We start from the raw sequence: 18,287 nt of genomic DNA, 5'->3' as shown, positions 1-18,287 counted from the left end.
CTGTCTAGGGCTATAGGAAGCTTGGAATCGGGGAAACCTGTACAGCCAAGAAGCAGCATCTTGTGCCTGCAAGCCCAGGCACAATCCATCTCATTATGGATATCCTCAGTGCACAGGCATCCTGGGGAATGTACTGGGAGGAAGATAAGGTAGTGCACAAACCAGACCTTACCTTACAAAAAATACAGTGGAGCTTGACAAGAAACGGCCTGAAAATACCAAGGGGTTTAAAATGGTGTAAAAATGCAACTGATCCTCTTTTGTTCACAGAATGAAAGAATGGAGAAATTGCCATCGTGGCTCTGTCTGGCCTTTTAAATGGCCACTTTAAGCATGCATTTATACAATTAATTAGAAATTAGCAGAATATTGAATGCAAAATGCTTTTTAATTAACTTAGTAACATCACGCTAAAGGAGAACATCTGTGAACTATATTTTAAGGAGATGGCTGTTAAATAAAGGTAAGCTGTATTTTTTTTCCTTACTGAACAATGGTCACATACAACTTGTACTTTATAACAGATTTTATTTTCCATGTACAAGATGCCTGTGCTTTACTGAACTCAACATTAGGTATGTTTTCAAGGCAAATACAGATAAACAAGAAAAAAACTACTAGGCCTTTCCGTTACTCCAAATATGCTCATCTTGGTATCTCAGAAGGTATATATTAAGATAAAGTGAGTATATTTATAACTTTTAATTAAGGAAAGGAACATAGCCTAGTGGCTATGTCCAACGCAGGTATATTTGCCTTGTACTTACCCACTTGTCTGCAATTGCAGGTTAAACAAAGATGATGATCTGTTCCCTTTTGCAACAAAGAGACTGTTAGCTTCTACTGTGCAAAGTGTTCTGGGTATACTTAGGAAAGTTTTTAGTAACAGGAGCTGAAGTATCATAGTGGAAACTACCCAGTTTTTCCTGCTTATGGAAAGTTACTAAAATCATCTGGAAAATACTTTCTCAGTGTGGGACAAATTACTCAGCTTCCATTTAGTAGTAAGTTTTGCTGACTGTGACATATATGCGAATGCAGGCTACAACTGAGTAGTAGATATCAGTATGCAGGACAAATTAACCAAACTCTGGACAACTATAATAAACAAGAATCCTCCTGTGGATTTGCTGACTGAGCAGCATCTGCTCAAACAGAACTGGCGACCATTTAACCTGTTGCTACTGTTGTGAGGAAACTTCTTAGGAGGATTTTTTTTTTTTAATGAATGAATATTTATTGACTTTCCAGATGACATTGCTAGTCCTCATAAACAGGAGGTTTACTTTGCACATAATAGAAAGTGTAAACAGAAATACGAGCATCAGTATATGCTCACGTCTTCAATGCTGATCCAACTCCTGCCTTCTAAAACAAAGTCCCATTGTTGTCAGTTTGCACTTCCATTCTGCACCATTTGTAGATATTCCTTGTATAGTTTTTCTTGGGTTTCATAAAGTTTCTTTAGCTTCTTAGTTTGTCCTTTGCTGAGTTCTTTGCCTTCTGTATCATGTGTGGGAAATCCCTAAAATATAAAATACATATATACATATATACATTTGGATACATTTTGGACTGCTTTTGCTCCTTAGAGAATTCTGTTCTCTGTTTGCCTGACATAGGAGGATAACATCAATTAATGACAAATTCTCAGAAGGAGGTACATCTTGGTTAATTTAGTCTACTTGTGTATGTTCCCTTCCAAGTTAATGAAGGAACAGAGGGTGATGTTTGTTTTCTGGCCTCTACCAAGTAAGGGAAGCTTAAGCACTAATTTCTAGATGGTTATAGTTAAGAGAAGGATAACTAATCTATAAAGAGATGGTTAAAATACCACTTTTCATGATGGTAGCATATCAATTCCAAGGCTTAAAGCAAAAACCTTAAGAGTTTTCTGTATTTAATGGAGAAAATGCATTCAGTTTCTACAATCTTCTCCCAGGCTTATGTGCGCATTTTCCTGTGCTTTCACTCTTTATTCTTACTTGTCCCGAGGGCCTGAGTTTGAATGGGTGAAAAGGACAGGCAGAAATAGGATCAAACACTGAAGAAACAGTGCTTTGTTTTCCAAATAATGGCTTTTATTCTCACAGGAGCAACCAGAGCCAAGTTACCAGTATAGCTCCTTACCACAGGATGGAGGAGGGGAGCAGAGCAGTGGCAGTTTCCATCGGCTCTGACAGAGCTGGGGATTTTGTACAAGAGTCATCCTTGCCTCCAAACAAGGGAACAGATCTGTAAACTAATGCATATTCCTAGGCACAGATCTGCAGTGTTGCTTTGTAATGGAAGGGCTAAAGAGGACCAACGTGCAATGAAAATACCCATGAGATGATTAACAGTTTGACAGTCTTGCTACACAATGCAAGGTATGTGCAAGAAAATTAATACATTGCTTTCCCTTTCTCTCCTTTCCTCCCTCTCCTACATTAATAGCACTGCCCAAGCTGTTTTGGAACAAGATCAGCTTTGTAGACATATAATCAAATATGTACAGATGGGAAAGGAAAAGCACTCCATATTGAAAGAAAAGTTTCTTACATTTTCATCAAACTTGGAATATTTGTCGTGTTCCGATTTAAACATTTCATGTGGTGGAATCTTCATTTTTGCCAGTTTTGCTGCCTGTAATATAAAGCATGCATTAACCGTGTTAGCATCATAAGTAATTACTGACAACCTATGTTTTAAAAAAGCCATTCCTGAACGTGTGCAAATGAAAAAGTAGATCATAGTTTGCAAATCAAAGAACTTTCAATTCACAATTGCTTATCATGGGAAAAGCACCTTTCATTGAGGAATGACTCAATAAATCTTAGCTGTGTTTGTCCAGGAAAATAAAAATAAATTGATATTTTACATTTACAGAGAACTACTTTATAAAATAGTTGTATTGCAGGAACCTGAAACAACTCTAAACAGTGTGCTCTAAAAAATACACCTGTTTTCTGCTTATTTGGTTCCTTAGTGTTTTAAGTGTAAACATAAAATGAATACTGCTATTTGTAAAGAATGTTTAGCAAGGACCTCCCACACAGGGAACCTGTATCAGCAGTTTCTTGCTGGCAAGAACACGTTTCTAAGCATGTCACAGCAGGATAAGGATGCAAGTAATTGCACTGAAAATAAATGGAACTTCTATTATTTGTGAGTTAACACATCTTTGAAATCTTTCCAACTAGTTTACACCAATGCAAGGGAATCAATTTTCTGGAAGAATGAAAAAAGCTAATTAAGGAAGTAATACTGTCTACAGACTGAAATACACGCTACAAAGTCTGAGAAATTTCTGCATTCTTCAGTCTTGTTTTCAAAGATGGCCGCTCTATCAAAGGAGCCATCAAGGAGATGAATATTCAAATATAAATTGCAAGCCAAATCAATTTTGATCAGGAAAGCACAGAAAAGTTATCAAATGGAGGCCCAGTTAAGGCTGGGCAGAGAGCCTCTGTTCCAGTACAGTCTTTCTTGCATTTAACTATTGCTCTTAAAAGTTTTCTTCAAAATCAGATTATTTTAATCTGAACACTTACTTCCTGCTCTTGTTTTTTTCTGGCTGCTTCTTCTTTCTTCCTTTTCTTCTCTTCTTCAATCTGTGAAAGGCAGTGTTAATGAGTAAAAGGTAACTGCTTCATTTGGTTGTTTTCTATAAAATCCGAGCCAGCTAGCTTCCCTGGATATCCAATTACAGACAGAACTGGCAGCGTAACCTACAGCAAAAACACTGTGCCTTGTAATTAGGATTGTCTGGTACTTCTCACTGTAGGACTTTGATTTCATTTGTTTTTAATCACAGCTAAACCAGTTTTAACTGTTCAGAATGTATTTTGCATGTGAAGTGCATACCTGTGGAAAAAAAAAACACTAAAAAACCTGCAAAATAAACGGTCCTGCCATATCATAGGGAAAACCGTTTTGCAAATGACTTTAAAAAGACCACATTTCCCTGATATTTTAAGCTCTTGCATCAAACTGTGAAGAAACCACAGCTTCTCAAGGAGTTGTACCCTGTGATATTCCTAGGGAAACAGCTATCCCAATTTAGACAACTTAAATACTTTTAAAAATAAATCTAGCATTTGCTTAGGAGAGACACATTAGATCTCCAAAGGTTCTGCCAGTACTGAACACAACACTGTTTTCAGATTAAATGTACTCTAGCTGCAGGTTCCACCCAACAGTTACATACAAACTGTCCTCAAATGCTTTTTTCCTTTTTTTTTTTTTTTTTTTGGCTGGAAACACCTGGAAATGGCCAAAACTCTGTATTGTTTTTCTCTTAACAAAAAGTCCTCTGGGAAGGAGAAGTGTTTGGAAGTCTTCCAACAATTTCTTGCCATGATAGAAGTCTATATCTGTTAAAACTGAAGACAGATATATAAAGAGGTACTTCAAAATGTTACGAAGTCAAACATTAAGCTAGGAAGTACCAACAGGAAAGCGTCCATATGGACAGTTTGTATATGATTTAGGCCTCATTATATAGCAAGATATGAATTCTTGATCCCATACTCTGAATATCTCACTGATCCATGCTATATCAATTATAATTTACCCACTGCATTTTGTTTCCATATAGCAAATGAATGCAGTCCGGTTCTATTGAAAACGTCACCTTCATTTGTACAGATGAAAGAAGTCAGAATCAGTTTCTCATTGAAATGATTCTTTCAGAGAGATAAGACAGCATGTACGCAATATTCGACATCCCTTAATTATACTAAGATTTATAAACAAAAATAAACAAAATTTAAATATATCCCATGCAGAATTTTCTAGCAGCTACTGTTTTAAAAATCCCCTTCTTGAACACAACTATAATTTCAGTATCCATTTTAGTATATAATTTTCCATATCACTAGGCCTGTAGATTACCAGGAAATATAAAGGTATATGTAGTTTATATATTACTTTAAATGCAAGAAAGATACAGAGTGCTTAAAATATTAACCTTTTTCTTTTCTTCTCTTTCTTTCAATAACGTGTCTTTATCCACTAGTTTAACCACAGTTGGAAGTCCTGAAGAAGCAAAAACAGATGAATGATTTTCCAGTGCTTCATTCGTCAAAAATAAATGTATTTAACCTGCGATAACTTTATTTTTCCAAGCTGAATGAAAATACAACTGAATGACTACTTAAAAATGACTAAGCAGTTAGATACTATAGAAACAGATTTGTGCTGTACATTTTTATTCTACGTATACTCTAAATTGCATTCATACAATATACATATACATTAGAATTCTACTAAGTAATCAGTTTGAAGTACTTGAGTATGCTGGATTATTCTATTCTAGTACTGATAGCTTGTTTTCCCCCATCTTCAGAAAACAATGCCATAAGAATAGCTATCTACAGAGTTGCAAGTCACTAAATTGGGTACCTTCATGATCTTCAAATCGAACGCCAAGTTCAGGAAGGATGTCATCTCGAAGAGCATCGCTCAGCTGCAGCACTTCAGTTACTATGGAACATGAAAAATACTTTCACTGAAGTATGATTTATTGGGTGGAAGTACACATCCATCCTGACACATGCTTATTAACTGCAATTAAGAAATTGCCACTCTCTCACACTGGCCAGAAAAGGGCCTTTTGTTTTAAAGCAATGAGTGTTCTTAAGTACATTCTCTCTTCTTTTAGCTACAGAAAGCATGTTTCTGCAAGGACTCTGAATTCATAAATTTCTTCCAAGATACCCCTATTAGTCCTGAACACTGTCATGAGAGTTTCAGTTCAGCACTGTAAAAAAGTTTTTTCATGAATTTATTTATGTATATATGTATGTATTTATATATGAATATATAGCAGTGCTGTTAATTCTCTGTCTCACCACTTTTAGGATGAAAAAAGTTACATTGTTGGAATAGAACAGATTCATATAACAAGGAATATGGAAATTTCTCAACTGGAGTGGGCTTGCAGTTCATTAGTCCTGTAACCCGATGCTGCGCATTCTTTGCAGTATATGTTTAATAATCTATGCAAAATATTTAGACAGTGTTATAATTCCAGTTACTTTTAATACCCACATAAAATGTATAGCAAACTCATTAAATTCCATTGAGTTCTGATTTCTTATTTTTATGTCAATTTTTGGGTTAAGAAACATCATTTTCATGTCCCCAAATGCCCCTTTTGCCTTGTGTTAGAAGACAGAGCCTGACTTGCACAACATTCATCATAACCATATTTCCTTTTCCAACTAGTTTTCTCAGTATTTTCCTTATTCAAACTTGTCAAAATAAAGCATTTCCTCACTTCACAAGACAGGAAAGCTGTCTTCAGAGATAAAGGAGTGGAGCAGAGCTGGCTCTTTAAGAACACCTTTCACAAAGCTCTCTATTCCCTAGCAAAAGAACTCAAGAAGAGGAGGCAGGAAAGCAACATTCCACTAGCATTTCCTGGCCTTTGCCTTCATCTCTTCCATAGTTCTCAGAGCCTCAGAGAGCTGAACAGTGGACTGTGCACCATCCATTCCAATATCACAGAATGGAAAAAGCAGCCCTACTACTCCCATTGCAGGGCGGTGTTCCTTGCTGGGAAATCAGCAGAATGACTCTGTGTGGGGAAAAATATTACATTTTATAGGAGCTGTTTAGTTTGTCATGAACTAAGTCATTATTTTTCCTTATCACAGGATGGCCTGGGTTGGAAGGGACCTCAAGGATGATGAAGCTCCAACTCTCCTTCTTTGCAGGGCCACTAAAATTCCATGTATACTAGATCAGGTTGCCCAGGGCCCCATTCAACCTGGCCTTGAACACCTCCAGGGACGGGGCATGAAGAACAGTTACACACGGTGAACCATGTTCATAGAGGCTTAGTTGCAATGAACAAATCTGGCTGCAGTTCCAGTGAGTTGTGATACATTTGGGAGAGGGCAGAGGGTTTTGCACTGTGTCCTAGAAACACCTTAAGAGTGAGACAGCACAAACATCCATGGTAGGAAATGAAGATGCAGGCAAAGTTTAATCACAGATATCTTTAAGATCACTTAAGATGTCACAGGGCAAGCAACCAATGGCTACAGAGATTTGTTCCTGCCTGAACAGCAGAATAACGATTCATTACTAATAGGAAATCTTCCCCAGCATCAGGGGCTGCACTAGAGCACAGATCTACTGCAGAGATAAGCACATAGGAGTCTGTGCAGTTAGTTAAGTAAAATCTCAGGGAGCACGAGATAGCAAGTGGTGCTCTGAACAACCCATTATTGACATCGTTTGCAGAAGTTTTCTGCATTTCTCTACCTTTTAGTTTGAACGCAGTGTTTTCCTTCTTTTGTCTAGTAACAGGGTTAAATATACACACAAATTAAGCCAAAATTCACGTGCAAATCATCACTGTAGGTCTCCATTTTAAATACTAGTACACTCATAACATAGAGAACGTATTTCATTATTATGTTTGAATGCTAGTCATTCTGGGTGACAAAAAGTATGCACATTTTGATTTTTACTGATAGAGGTTTACAAATGTGTACACTGTGAAATGTTTCACACAGGCATAGAAGCTGTATATATACAGACAAAGACATTTGCTTTACTCTGCAGCCTTTACAGATGAAACATCCTCTGAGAGTACTTAGGGCAACACTGAACGTGTTAATTCATATTTAACAATATTCTGCCAGCACATGTCTGTGCAGGGGAAACTCCTCTCACTTACAACCACATAGAGGTGATATCCCCAGCCATTACTCAGAACAACTTTTACAGTAATTAACAATTCATACAAGCAAGAATTTAATTGGCACAGGGAAACAAACCAGTAGTATGTCAGTGCAGGCCAACCAACTTCTATATAATCCAAGAGTTTAATGAAAGGAGCTCCTCTGATCAAACTGTAAAGTTGTACCATCGCTCTGCATCCCAACCAGATAGCAATCAGATCCAGCTCTGTTCTAACTCACCAGTTTATTTTAGGCAAAAAAATCAATACCTTCCAAGTAAGAAACTCAAGTGCCAGTATGCAGCCTTGTACCAAATACTTTAAAAATGATCTACAAGCAGCTCCACGATATTCAGACCTTACTGCTATCGAGGGAAAGCCAACTTAGCTCAACCATCAGAGAGGAAAGAAAAGAAAAAATAAAACACATGTTTATGTTAAATAGTAAAAGGTCAAAAGTCACATTTTAGACCAAGGATACACACACACTTTTCACAAAAGCTTGGAGGGGAAGCCCAAAACAATTTTTAGGAAAATTCTAGAAGAATTTGCTTAAGAGAGCAATGAATTATCAGCTGTGCTAGCAAAGAAGGAACATCTCAAGCTATTTAAACACAGACTGCATTAGTGTGTAGCAATCTACACTTTTAGAGGATGCAGTCTCCCTGGGGCAGGTGATGGCCACTTTGAAACATAGGAAGCAGGAGCACTCTACTTAGAGAAACAACAGCTACTCCTCTTCATTCCTAACCTTTTAGATTCTTCAAAAATTCAAACAAAGCAAGCCTAGCGGCCTGTAAGGGATTCCCAAATTAAAGAGATAGGTAACACAGATGTAAATATTCGAAGTAACTCTGATTTAAAGATGCTTTACTTTTATTCTCTAAGCAAAGCAACTGTAGCAGATGGATCCTCCTTACCCTGCCCATTCTGATTCTTGCATCCTTTGAGTCTCATATGCAGTAATGCAGGAAAAAGTAAATTCTCACCTTTTTTCTCTCTGGCAATTTGTCTCACTCCTTCTCTGAACTCCGAAAGAACTTGTAGGTATGGCATCACTGTAGATTCAATCTGCAGGATAATTATTTTTACAATTAACTAACAATAGTTTTAAATGAGTTTTTAACTAGCCCGTATTTACAAGCTTTTGGATGGAAATTGACCCTTAAAGTAGCTCTATTCCTATCAAAAATGTCATTGCTCTACTGATGTCAAAGGAGGGACAATAATTTGTATTATCTGACAATTTTTCTCTTGTGCCAATAAAATGAATTTCCTCCCCCCAACCCTTTTTCTTGTCCTTGCAGTTACTGATACAACAGTTCCACAGTGTTTTGCTAACAGTCCAGCTAACTACAGTGTACAACAGAGATAAAAACTGTGGCCAAAAGCATGCTGCAGAGCTACACCCAGTTGTATGTCCATTCAGGTCTTGTGCTGTCTTAGGTCAAACTGCTCGTCACAAATAATACCAGGTGAAGATGATGCTAAGACTTATTTGCATTTAGAACACAGCTCTGTTCCTCAAATGTTAGCATATCCTAGCTCTATAGTTCCAATACTGTGCATTGCCTGTACTTCATCCTCCCCCACAAAAAGCATGGGGGAGATTACTGCCGAACCATTTCAGGTATAAATAAATGCTAGTCATGAAAGCTCAAGAGGTTATCCTGAGAATCCTGCAGTCAGTGGGGATAAATAACAACGGCAAGCAGTCTGTGAGCACGGTGGACAATTACAAAACCAACTACATATCAGTGCTGTCTGCCATTGCGTTTCTGGAATCCCAAGATGAGAAGCTGGGCACCTAGGGGACTGCTTATAGTAAAAGTTGAATTACTTTGAATGGCGAGGGAGACAGAAAATAAAGTAAAAGCAGAATTTTCTTTCCTCTATAGTTTTCAAGAGTTTCTCCAACCATAGCAGTCCACAGAGGCTGTTATACTCTAAAAGCACCCATGTGTTATAGGAGCTGAGGGGCTCATTTAAAACTTTTTATAAAATGTTTTATAAATGTGAATGTTACATGGTCACATTCACTACCAGAGCCTGAGAAGTCTTGCGGAGAAGAGACTCTGGAAACTGAGCTACAGCCACATCTCTACTACTCTGGAAACTGAGCTACAGCCACATCTCTACTACACTACACTAAAATTACCCCAACATGCAAATGAGTTGGCATCAGGAAAGCACACACTATCATTACTTTATTATATATAATAAGAAATCTAAGGATTAAAGATTGCTATTTCCAGAATAACTAACCTGAAAGCAGTGCTTAAGTCATCTGGAAAATGAGGCTATGTAACCTGAGGTTTTCTGACTTCAGATCTCTTCCCCTTTCAAACAAATTACTAAACCTTGGTAATTACTCCAGTTGTTTACTGAGAGCTTTTGAAGAAGGTTGTGCCTTTTTTGGAGATAACCATTTTCAGATCTGTTGATTCCTTCATCTTTAATTTGGACAAAGAGACACCAGGTCTGATCCACAGCCTTCTGTTTTAATGAGAAGCTTTCAATGTTCACCTGGTAATTTTTACTAAGAAAAGTAAGTATCTGCATGGCAGACTGAATGAAGGCATAACATTTAATGGAAGAGCCAAAACATTTTTCAAATTGTACTTCTCCATATTATAATTCTTAGAGACTGAAATGTTTTAGGAGACAACTACAAAAGCAAAATTACCTGCTTTGGGTACCTGGCTGCTAGTTTTCTTTGAACTGATTGCATTAAAAAAAAAAAAAAAATCAACAAGAACTAAAATATATATGTACGTGTATGTAGTTTACTAACAGACGTTGAAATCCTCTTTCCATACCAGATTCTTTTGACTCTACTACTAACCTTGTCAACATTACTTCTAAAGAGTAAAAGGCACAGCTTCTCATTCTAAGCTATTGCCAATCCTTTCCCTAAAGCTTGTCTTACCATAAACACTGCCTAAATGGACACTCAAATACAGGTTTAATTTTTGTTTTCCTTTAAGGGTTGGTGTTAAGATGATGCTTTGCTTTTAAAATTCAAAGTAATTTTTAACTAATTCACTACTGATGCTGGCTATCTTCCTTACTATGCATCTTACATCATGATTGGAGATTTCCACAACACAGCAATGTAACTATTTGTACAGGCAATTATCAGATGATAATCATAATAATTATTGTTGCTGTGTGCAATCATGGTTCAAACCCCCCCTAATAAGAAAAATCCCCAAAAAGAAAATGATTGCACATGGCAACAAATTATCAACCAGCAGGCAAGCTTTTCTCTTCCCTTGGTGAATTAAAGTTTTTTTTTCTGCTTATGTTTTTATTTAGTTTTGTATTTGCCATATCACAAATGTTTTAATCAGTCCTTCCAAGGAAGAACAGAACAAATGGTCACAACTTTGAACATCAGATGGTATGAGACGAGCTACTCTGCATCAGATGCTGAGCCAAACCCCTGCTATTTTTCATGTCAACGTTTTATCATAAGGAGAGAGAGCAAAGTTGATAGCTTTTCACGTGGAGTTATTTCTCCTGCCCATCCTGTGAAACATTACTGTTATTACAGGGCCCGTCAGCACTTTCATCAGTATCTCCCACATGTTTCAAGGAAAATTCTGCATCATAGTGGTACTGCTGGGTGACTAAAGAAAAACAGCCTTCAAAAGCCAGATAAATACTGTGGCTACAAACGAGATCAGAAAAAGAGATTGAAATGAGCATGAAACTCCAGCTGCCTCCAGGCTGGTTTTTGGTGTACCACAAGGAGCTTTAATCAGTATAATTGTATTTTTGAAACTACTTAATACACAAATCCTTGTAATGAGCCTTTATGCTATATCATGTGCTGTCTGCAGCTAATGTGGTTTCTTAAACAGATTCATCATTCAGAAGACAAGATAATTCTTCCTCTGGTTGCTGTACAATTTGTCTGTCATTAAGTCAAATAAACCTATTAAAAAAGCAAGTCTCATAAATGAAAAATCCTACTTCCTATGCCAATTAATTACATTTTTTCTACTTGTAATATTTGCATCTGAAGTAACCCAGCTACAAATCAGAAATGCAATCACTTTAACTAACTTTAGCTTTCAAAAGAACACATTAATTTTGTGTAGTGTACTTTGTTCCTTCACTTACATTTAGGTTTTGACTGTTCCCTCCAACAGGAAAACCAATTGCGTCATCACCTTCTATGGCACCAAAAATCTGATTAAGGGAAAAACAAAAAAAGGAAAAAGAAGAAGAGATAGTATGCATCAAGTCATAGATACACGAAGACTAAGCAAACTCACATATATTAGTGTTTTGAAGCCACCTAGTTCATTTAACCCACATTTTACTGCTTTATTAATAGTATATCACAGTTTGCTTTTTAATTGATTTAGCATATTAAGCACTGGCTTTCAGATTTAGATACAATGCTGCCAAATTTGACATTTTGACTTCCGTTCTCTAAGTTTCCATGCATCTATTAAGGGCTCTGTACCACTGAACATAAGCAGAAATTATGATTTAACATAAAGGACTCCAAATCCTTCCTGCTGCAGCACGTGCTACAGTTTAGGGTTGTTTCGATTGACAAGAGTGTGGCAGATCTCTAGTTTCCTGCAAGATAAATGAAAACTGTACAGATCCCTACACCTCTGAAAAATACAGCAGTTAAAATTGCACAGAGCATTAGCAACTTTACCTCTTGCTATACCATACCTTTAGCATTTGAGTGAGATAGCAACTGATGTTTTCTAAAAGAAGTCTGTTTGGCATTTGTCTGGCAGATTTCTTTGCAGCAATATAGGAGTTTGACTGACTGACTAACGAACGCATTTCTTCTAAGACAGAGCGAGTGTCAACATTGTCACACAGTGCTTCATGAATCGCTGCCTTCTTGTCATAAAAACTAAGAAGAAAAACACTTTTTTTTACTATTTATGTCAAAAATATCTACAATCTACTCTGAAGAACTTCTGTTAAAGAGGACCTAAATGTGGTCAGAATTCACGTTTGAAGCATGAGCAAGAAAAAGACATCACAGTGCAGCTGTTTTGCTACTGTAGACAGAGGCAGGTAGAATAACCTAATTGGTAATAACCAACCAAATAAATTACATCAAGTGCATTTTCAGCAACTGATCTTATAATATCTGTTATTAAAAGCAGTACAAATTGCATATTTAGCACTTGGTATTGATTTCCTATCCCTACTTAACAGCTTAGGATTCTGTTCAGCATTGTTCTAATGTGGAACACCAATTTAAAAGCTAACACGCCACAAAAACAAGTGTTACAAAGTTGTAACGAAGCAACAACAGGAAATAAATTAATGCAGACATTTGTAATGGTTATAAATAGGCAAAATAAGTAATATGGTGTATAAAGTACCGTTTTGTCATGCAAAAGATACTACTGTTTCATACAACACCTTTTCTGAGAAAAAACAAGAAGTGATGGATAAAGGTGACAAAAAAACCATCCCTACAATCTATGCTGTTATCCTACTTCTTTGTCCCTTCCTTTTGACCCCTCAGTTACTTTGTATTTCCTTTCCTCCCCTTGATTATCACTACCAAACCCAAGCTGAAAATGAAATTTTCAGAGGATGTTACTAAACAGAAACCTCTATACTTGGACTTAACTTCTCTCTTCGCCACAGAGAACTGAACTATGAAAAAATACAGTACTGCAATGCAAGAGGCTTTTATTTAGATTTCATACATAAAAGAAGTCACGTGAGAACTTGTTAGCACTATAAGCAGTACAGACAATTTGTTATACAAGTGAAAGACTGCAATACTCTTATCGCTCCCATTTTCCATTCAGTAGCACATTTTCAAATACTGGCACCGTAGTTTTTGTGTACTGTTAGTCAAGTCATTTAAATTCTGTTTGTCTCAGTTTAGTCACTGCACTCTGAAACACATAAAATATTATTTCTATGGCTGTAAATACCGTATTCAAAATTATTAGTCACTTCTCAAATAAGAAGACAGTTTTTTACATACTGAAGGAAATGGCGACTGTCTAACAAAGTAGTTAAACAGGACAATGAGCAATGCCAGTGTACTTAACATAAATGCAACTGAAGTTAACAACTTCATCAATTCTTCATAAAGCTGCCACATATGTAAGTCATTCAACGAAAAAAGAAATTAAACAAGCAGCTACATATGGTTACTCACAGAAGAAGAAAGAATGCTCAACTCACTTTTTGTTCAGCTCTGCTTCCTGATTTTCCCATTTCTGAAACTGGCCTGTCACATCAGTGGGAGCTCGAAGAATATCCTTCACATTTAAAAAGAACTCCTGTAGAAGAACATATTTGAAATTCTGTTTAAATTGTACGGAATCAATATTTACTAAGAAAAAATGGATTATTTCTTACTTAGCCTTATAAACCTTATAGTTTTAACACTATTTTGGCCTGGATTTATTGAGCATCTGTCACAACAGGGAAACCCACAATCTTCAAGTAACTCTGTAAATCACAGTCAGACCATAATTCAGTTCTGTGTTTTTGCTGCTGCATGATACAACACAATACTCTCTGATGTTAAATTGCTTAAATACAATACCATTCAGAAAACAATTAGAAAACAACACTTTTTATGGCAGATTTTCAGGTGTAGCTAGGAATGAAAACCAAAGAATAGAAATGGCTTTATAGCAAGGTTGGGTTTTTTTCCCCTACAGTTATCCTGTTTAGAGGAAAGTCATTTTCACTTATTTTGTGACGCAAGCCAAACATTTTATGTTAAAAGCAGAATAGCTTCACCTGGAGACCAAAATCAACAATCTCAAAACACTGGACAGCCTCCTTGTAGGCAATGTATGTTTAAATCACTGCTCCAAACTACACAGGGAATAGAACTGTGCCCAGCCATTCACATTACAACTATCAAGCATAAAGCCAGAAGTTTGATGTATTAGTTGAGGAGACAAGGTAACAATATAAGGGGCTATATCCCCTTAACTGTATGTGTGTAATGTCTGATCTGATAGACACGTTATGAGAATGTCTGTCGGACTGAGTCCTTTAAGCAAGCTAAACTAAGAAACTAATCTTATGTCTAAGTGCCAAGATGCTCACACGTGTCAAAATTTGGAAAAAGCATCCATTTACAAAGAAATGTTATTGCCTGTGGTATTCACATGGATTAAATGTTCAATAGAAACACCTGAATGTTCAAAAGAAATACTATAAGATCCACCTGATGAACACAGAAAGCAAATTCCTTCTGGGTACAAGGCCTATACAACCTTGGGTTCTATTGCTTGAAATATGTTATGGCAGCACAAAGTATAAACAACTCTAGGAGGAACAGAAGGCTTACATACATTCATAAACTTCTCATACTGAATAGCCGACTCCATGGTATTACTTGAATAATCCAGTGTATCCTTCCAAGAGTGCATGAGGAAAGCCAATCGTAACTGTCGTGCTATTGGAAGTTTTAAAATAAACAAGAAAAATAACAATAATAAGTCAAAGTATTTTTTATGGTCTCCAATGTTGTCATGGCTAAGACAATTAATATTCTTAATACATCAACCAAAAAAGGGAGAACAATATTATCCGTACAGATAATACCAATGAGAACCAGAGTAGCTATTCTAAAGTTACTGAAGAAAAAAAGACACTTAGACTAAGCCAATTTTGGAACCTTCATTATAAGGCTCAATTACCACACATCACTCAAACTACATGAAAAGCATTTGAATTCTAAAGTAAGCTTCACCTGTATGCTTCTTCAGTGCATCTTTTATAGTGATAAAATTCTTCAAAGATTTGGACATTTTACAGCCAGCTATCGTTAAGTGGCCAGTATGCAGAAAATATCGCACCCAGTTATCATTTTCAAAGTATGCCTGCAGAGGAAAACAAACAAAATAACAAACAAAACCAACAGACTTAACACTGTATACGCATATTCCATGAACAATGATCATTTAGGAATAAGATAGTGAGGAAAATACCAGGATGGTTATACAAAATATATGCAAATTTTAAAAAATAATAAAAATTAAAATATTAAAAGAAAAAGAAAATAATTTAAAAAAAAACATCACTAAACTACAAAGCAGAAAGAAAAAAAAAAGGGGGGGATAGATTTGCATGGATTGCCATCACAGCAAAGCACACAGATTTATCAGAAACTAAAGGCCAGTGACAAACAGCTCACTCACCTCAGATTGTGCCAGTTCATTATCATGGTGAGGAAATCGGAGATCAAACCCTCCTCCATGAATGTCCATTGACTCTCCTAGAATGGATCCAGCCATTGCAGAACATTCAATGTGCCAACCTGGCCGTCCCTGCGGAGATGAATACATTACCTGACTAACAGTTAATTTTCTTCCTCTCCCACCCATCTCACTGGTCTGTCCCTTAGCAGTTATATGTCTGAGAAAATGAGATACAGTGCTATCAAAGGATAAAACAAAACAGCTAAGACTCAGCTTTATAAACATATACTGTTGGACTTAATTATCAAACATGGCGTATACATCTGTGATGCCTTGATTATCCTTCTTATTTTTCATCACGAAGAAAGATAAGAATTGAAAAATCTTTGGAGATAAAGATTATAAATGATTGACCAATAACAGTCATCATAAGCCTGTGTGCTGAATTCTGTCTGAAAAGCGTTAAATAAGCAGCTAGATTTGCATTCTAAGTAACTGAATGACTACAGCAACAGAACTTACAACTGAATACAAGATCCTCCAAATGTAGACATTACTAATATGAAGTGAGGCCATGAGTTAAATATAAAACATGCTACTTAATAAGGTGTAGAGCCTTGGTTGTAATGTCCTTACCTTTCCCCATGGAGAGTCCCATGAGGGCTCTCCTGGCTTGGAGGATTTCCACAAAGCAAAATCATTTGGAGAATGCTTCTCACATAGACGATCAGCTGAGATACTCAGGTCACCTTCCAAAAGAAAAAAAAAAATATGTAAATACTTACATTTTATTTAAACACAATTATTATTGATTTTTGGCCTCACTGATACTGAGTGAGACTAATGAAAAAAAAAATAGAAAAACAAAGAAAAAATACTCAATTTGAAAATAATTAACTTTGTTAATTCTTTATTAATGGCTTCTTTATTAATACTTAGTTAATAGGAAAGCTGACAACAAGTATCAGTCGCTCTGCTTTCTAAGTTTTGACATGACATTCACCTGCATTATTTCTACAGACACAATTCCAATGTTCCAGCTGTAGAAAATGAAACGTAGAAATAAAGACATCCTATATTCATAGGTAAATAAGACTGGAAAACCAATTCATTCTGAAGTCAGAAGTACCAAAATCCTGACTAACTAATTTGCCTTAATACACACACAATGCAGTCCTAGGTATCTTCTGCATCCCCTGCCTCAGTTGCCACACAGAATGACTGGTAATTCTTCAGTATCTACAAGGTTATTGTTTTGTTGTTACCACAGAAGCTGTGTGTATTAGTTGCTGTTATTTCTTATGATCATTCGATTGGTGGTCTTGCTATAACATCTTTAAAACAAGAGAATTAACCATTTCTGCAGTACTGTCAAAAACTGTCTCCTGTTAACAATACCACTTGCCACATAAGAACTTGAGACTAAAGCCAGACTCAAAGATACACTTGTCAGTTCTGACGTACAGCTTGAGATACTTGCAATCTCAGTCTTTCAGCATACTTTTCGCTATGCACTTTGAGCACAAAGAGTATTTTAATTCCCTCTATTTACATCTGTTGCAGCTTCTGTCAGGGTAATCATCTCAAATGAGTCAAACGAGCTAAGCTGCAAGCAATCTAAGCCTATGTGTGGTCTCAGTTACATTTATCACTGCAAAAACAGATAATTGTGTGTTTACGTGGTGGCAATGATGCATTCATGTTGCTACTGAGATGGTAGCTTAAGCTAGCATCTTTATTTCATGTACACATGGGAAATCTCAGCTATCAGAGTTTAAACCAAGAAAAACATCACATGTAATTAAATGACTTGGTTTTGGATATTGATAGCTATCTTAATTCTGTCTACAAGTGTAACATAAAACATGTTTTAATACACTTATGATACATGCTATGGATTATTTCTACTAAGACTGTACAACATTAAGAGTAGATAAAATGCTCAATAAAACTCATTATTTAAGCTAATCTGTTGCTATAACTCTAGTCAAGAGATCTCTATTTGGATTTAGTTCAATACAACAAGGATTACAAAACAAAAAGAATTATCTGTATTAGAGAGGAATGAGAAAGAAAAAAAATGACAACAAGAACTACTTGTCATAAAATAGCCCCAGCCTGGTAGGAGAGTTTTCACCTGGCATGTGGAAGACCTAGCTTCAAGTCTTTGCTTCTCCTACTTTGAATCAGATAAACAGCCACATAACTGGGCTATACTCCACCAACTATACTGTTATATTATACAACAATAAATAAATAATATAATAAATTATAACAACAATAAATGTCATTCTAGAATAAACAACCCAATGCTTTCCAGATAAAAACCCAGCAAAGTGCAAACACCAGATAAAAAGCCTTGGAAAAGAAATTTTAAGGAAAAGGGAGTGCAGCATGTAAACAAAACATTTAACTTGGACTGTAAGTTTTATCTCTGCATC

The 18,287-nt window shown here is 36.2% G+C and overlaps 1 protein-coding gene across 3 annotated transcripts in view; it reads right to left on the bottom strand.

The window, feature by feature from the left end:
• Positions 1–371: 371 nt before the first annotated feature.
• CARS1 (cysteinyl-tRNA synthetase 1) overlaps positions 372–18,287 on the bottom strand; it is a 32,794-nt gene continuing 14,878 nt past the window's right edge. For all 3 annotated transcript variants that reach the window (XM_072337940.1, XM_072337938.1, XM_072337937.1), the window contains 13 exons: positions 16,483–16,595; positions 15,847–15,975; positions 15,399–15,528; positions 14,998–15,101; positions 13,868–13,965; positions 12,374–12,563; positions 11,804–11,872; positions 8,665–8,746; positions 5,386–5,466; positions 4,952–5,019; positions 3,534–3,593; positions 2,542–2,625; positions 372–1,525 (listed from right to left, as the gene is read on the bottom strand). In XM_072337940.1, coding sequence (XP_072194041.1) covers positions 1,391–1,525; positions 2,542–2,625; positions 3,534–3,593; positions 4,952–5,019; positions 5,386–5,466; positions 8,665–8,746; positions 11,804–11,872; positions 12,374–12,563; positions 13,868–13,965; positions 14,998–15,101; positions 15,399–15,528; positions 15,847–15,975; positions 16,483–16,595 — 1,343 coding nt within the window. In that variant the 3' untranslated portion in view covers positions 372–1,390. The remainder of the gene's footprint in view (positions 1,526–2,541; positions 2,626–3,533; positions 3,594–4,951; positions 5,020–5,385; positions 5,467–8,664; positions 8,747–11,803; positions 11,873–12,373; positions 12,564–13,867; positions 13,966–14,997; positions 15,102–15,398; positions 15,529–15,846; positions 15,976–16,482; positions 16,596–18,287) is intronic.

The sequence above is a fragment of the Excalfactoria chinensis genome, chromosome 5, assembly GCF_039878825.1.
Source record: "Excalfactoria chinensis isolate bCotChi1 chromosome 5, bCotChi1.hap2, whole genome shotgun sequence".
NCBI lineage: Eukaryota > Metazoa > Chordata > Aves > Galliformes > Phasianidae > Excalfactoria > Excalfactoria chinensis.
The sequence above is the reverse complement of the archived record's forward strand: the minus strand, read 5'-3'. Positions and strand labels throughout refer to the sequence as shown.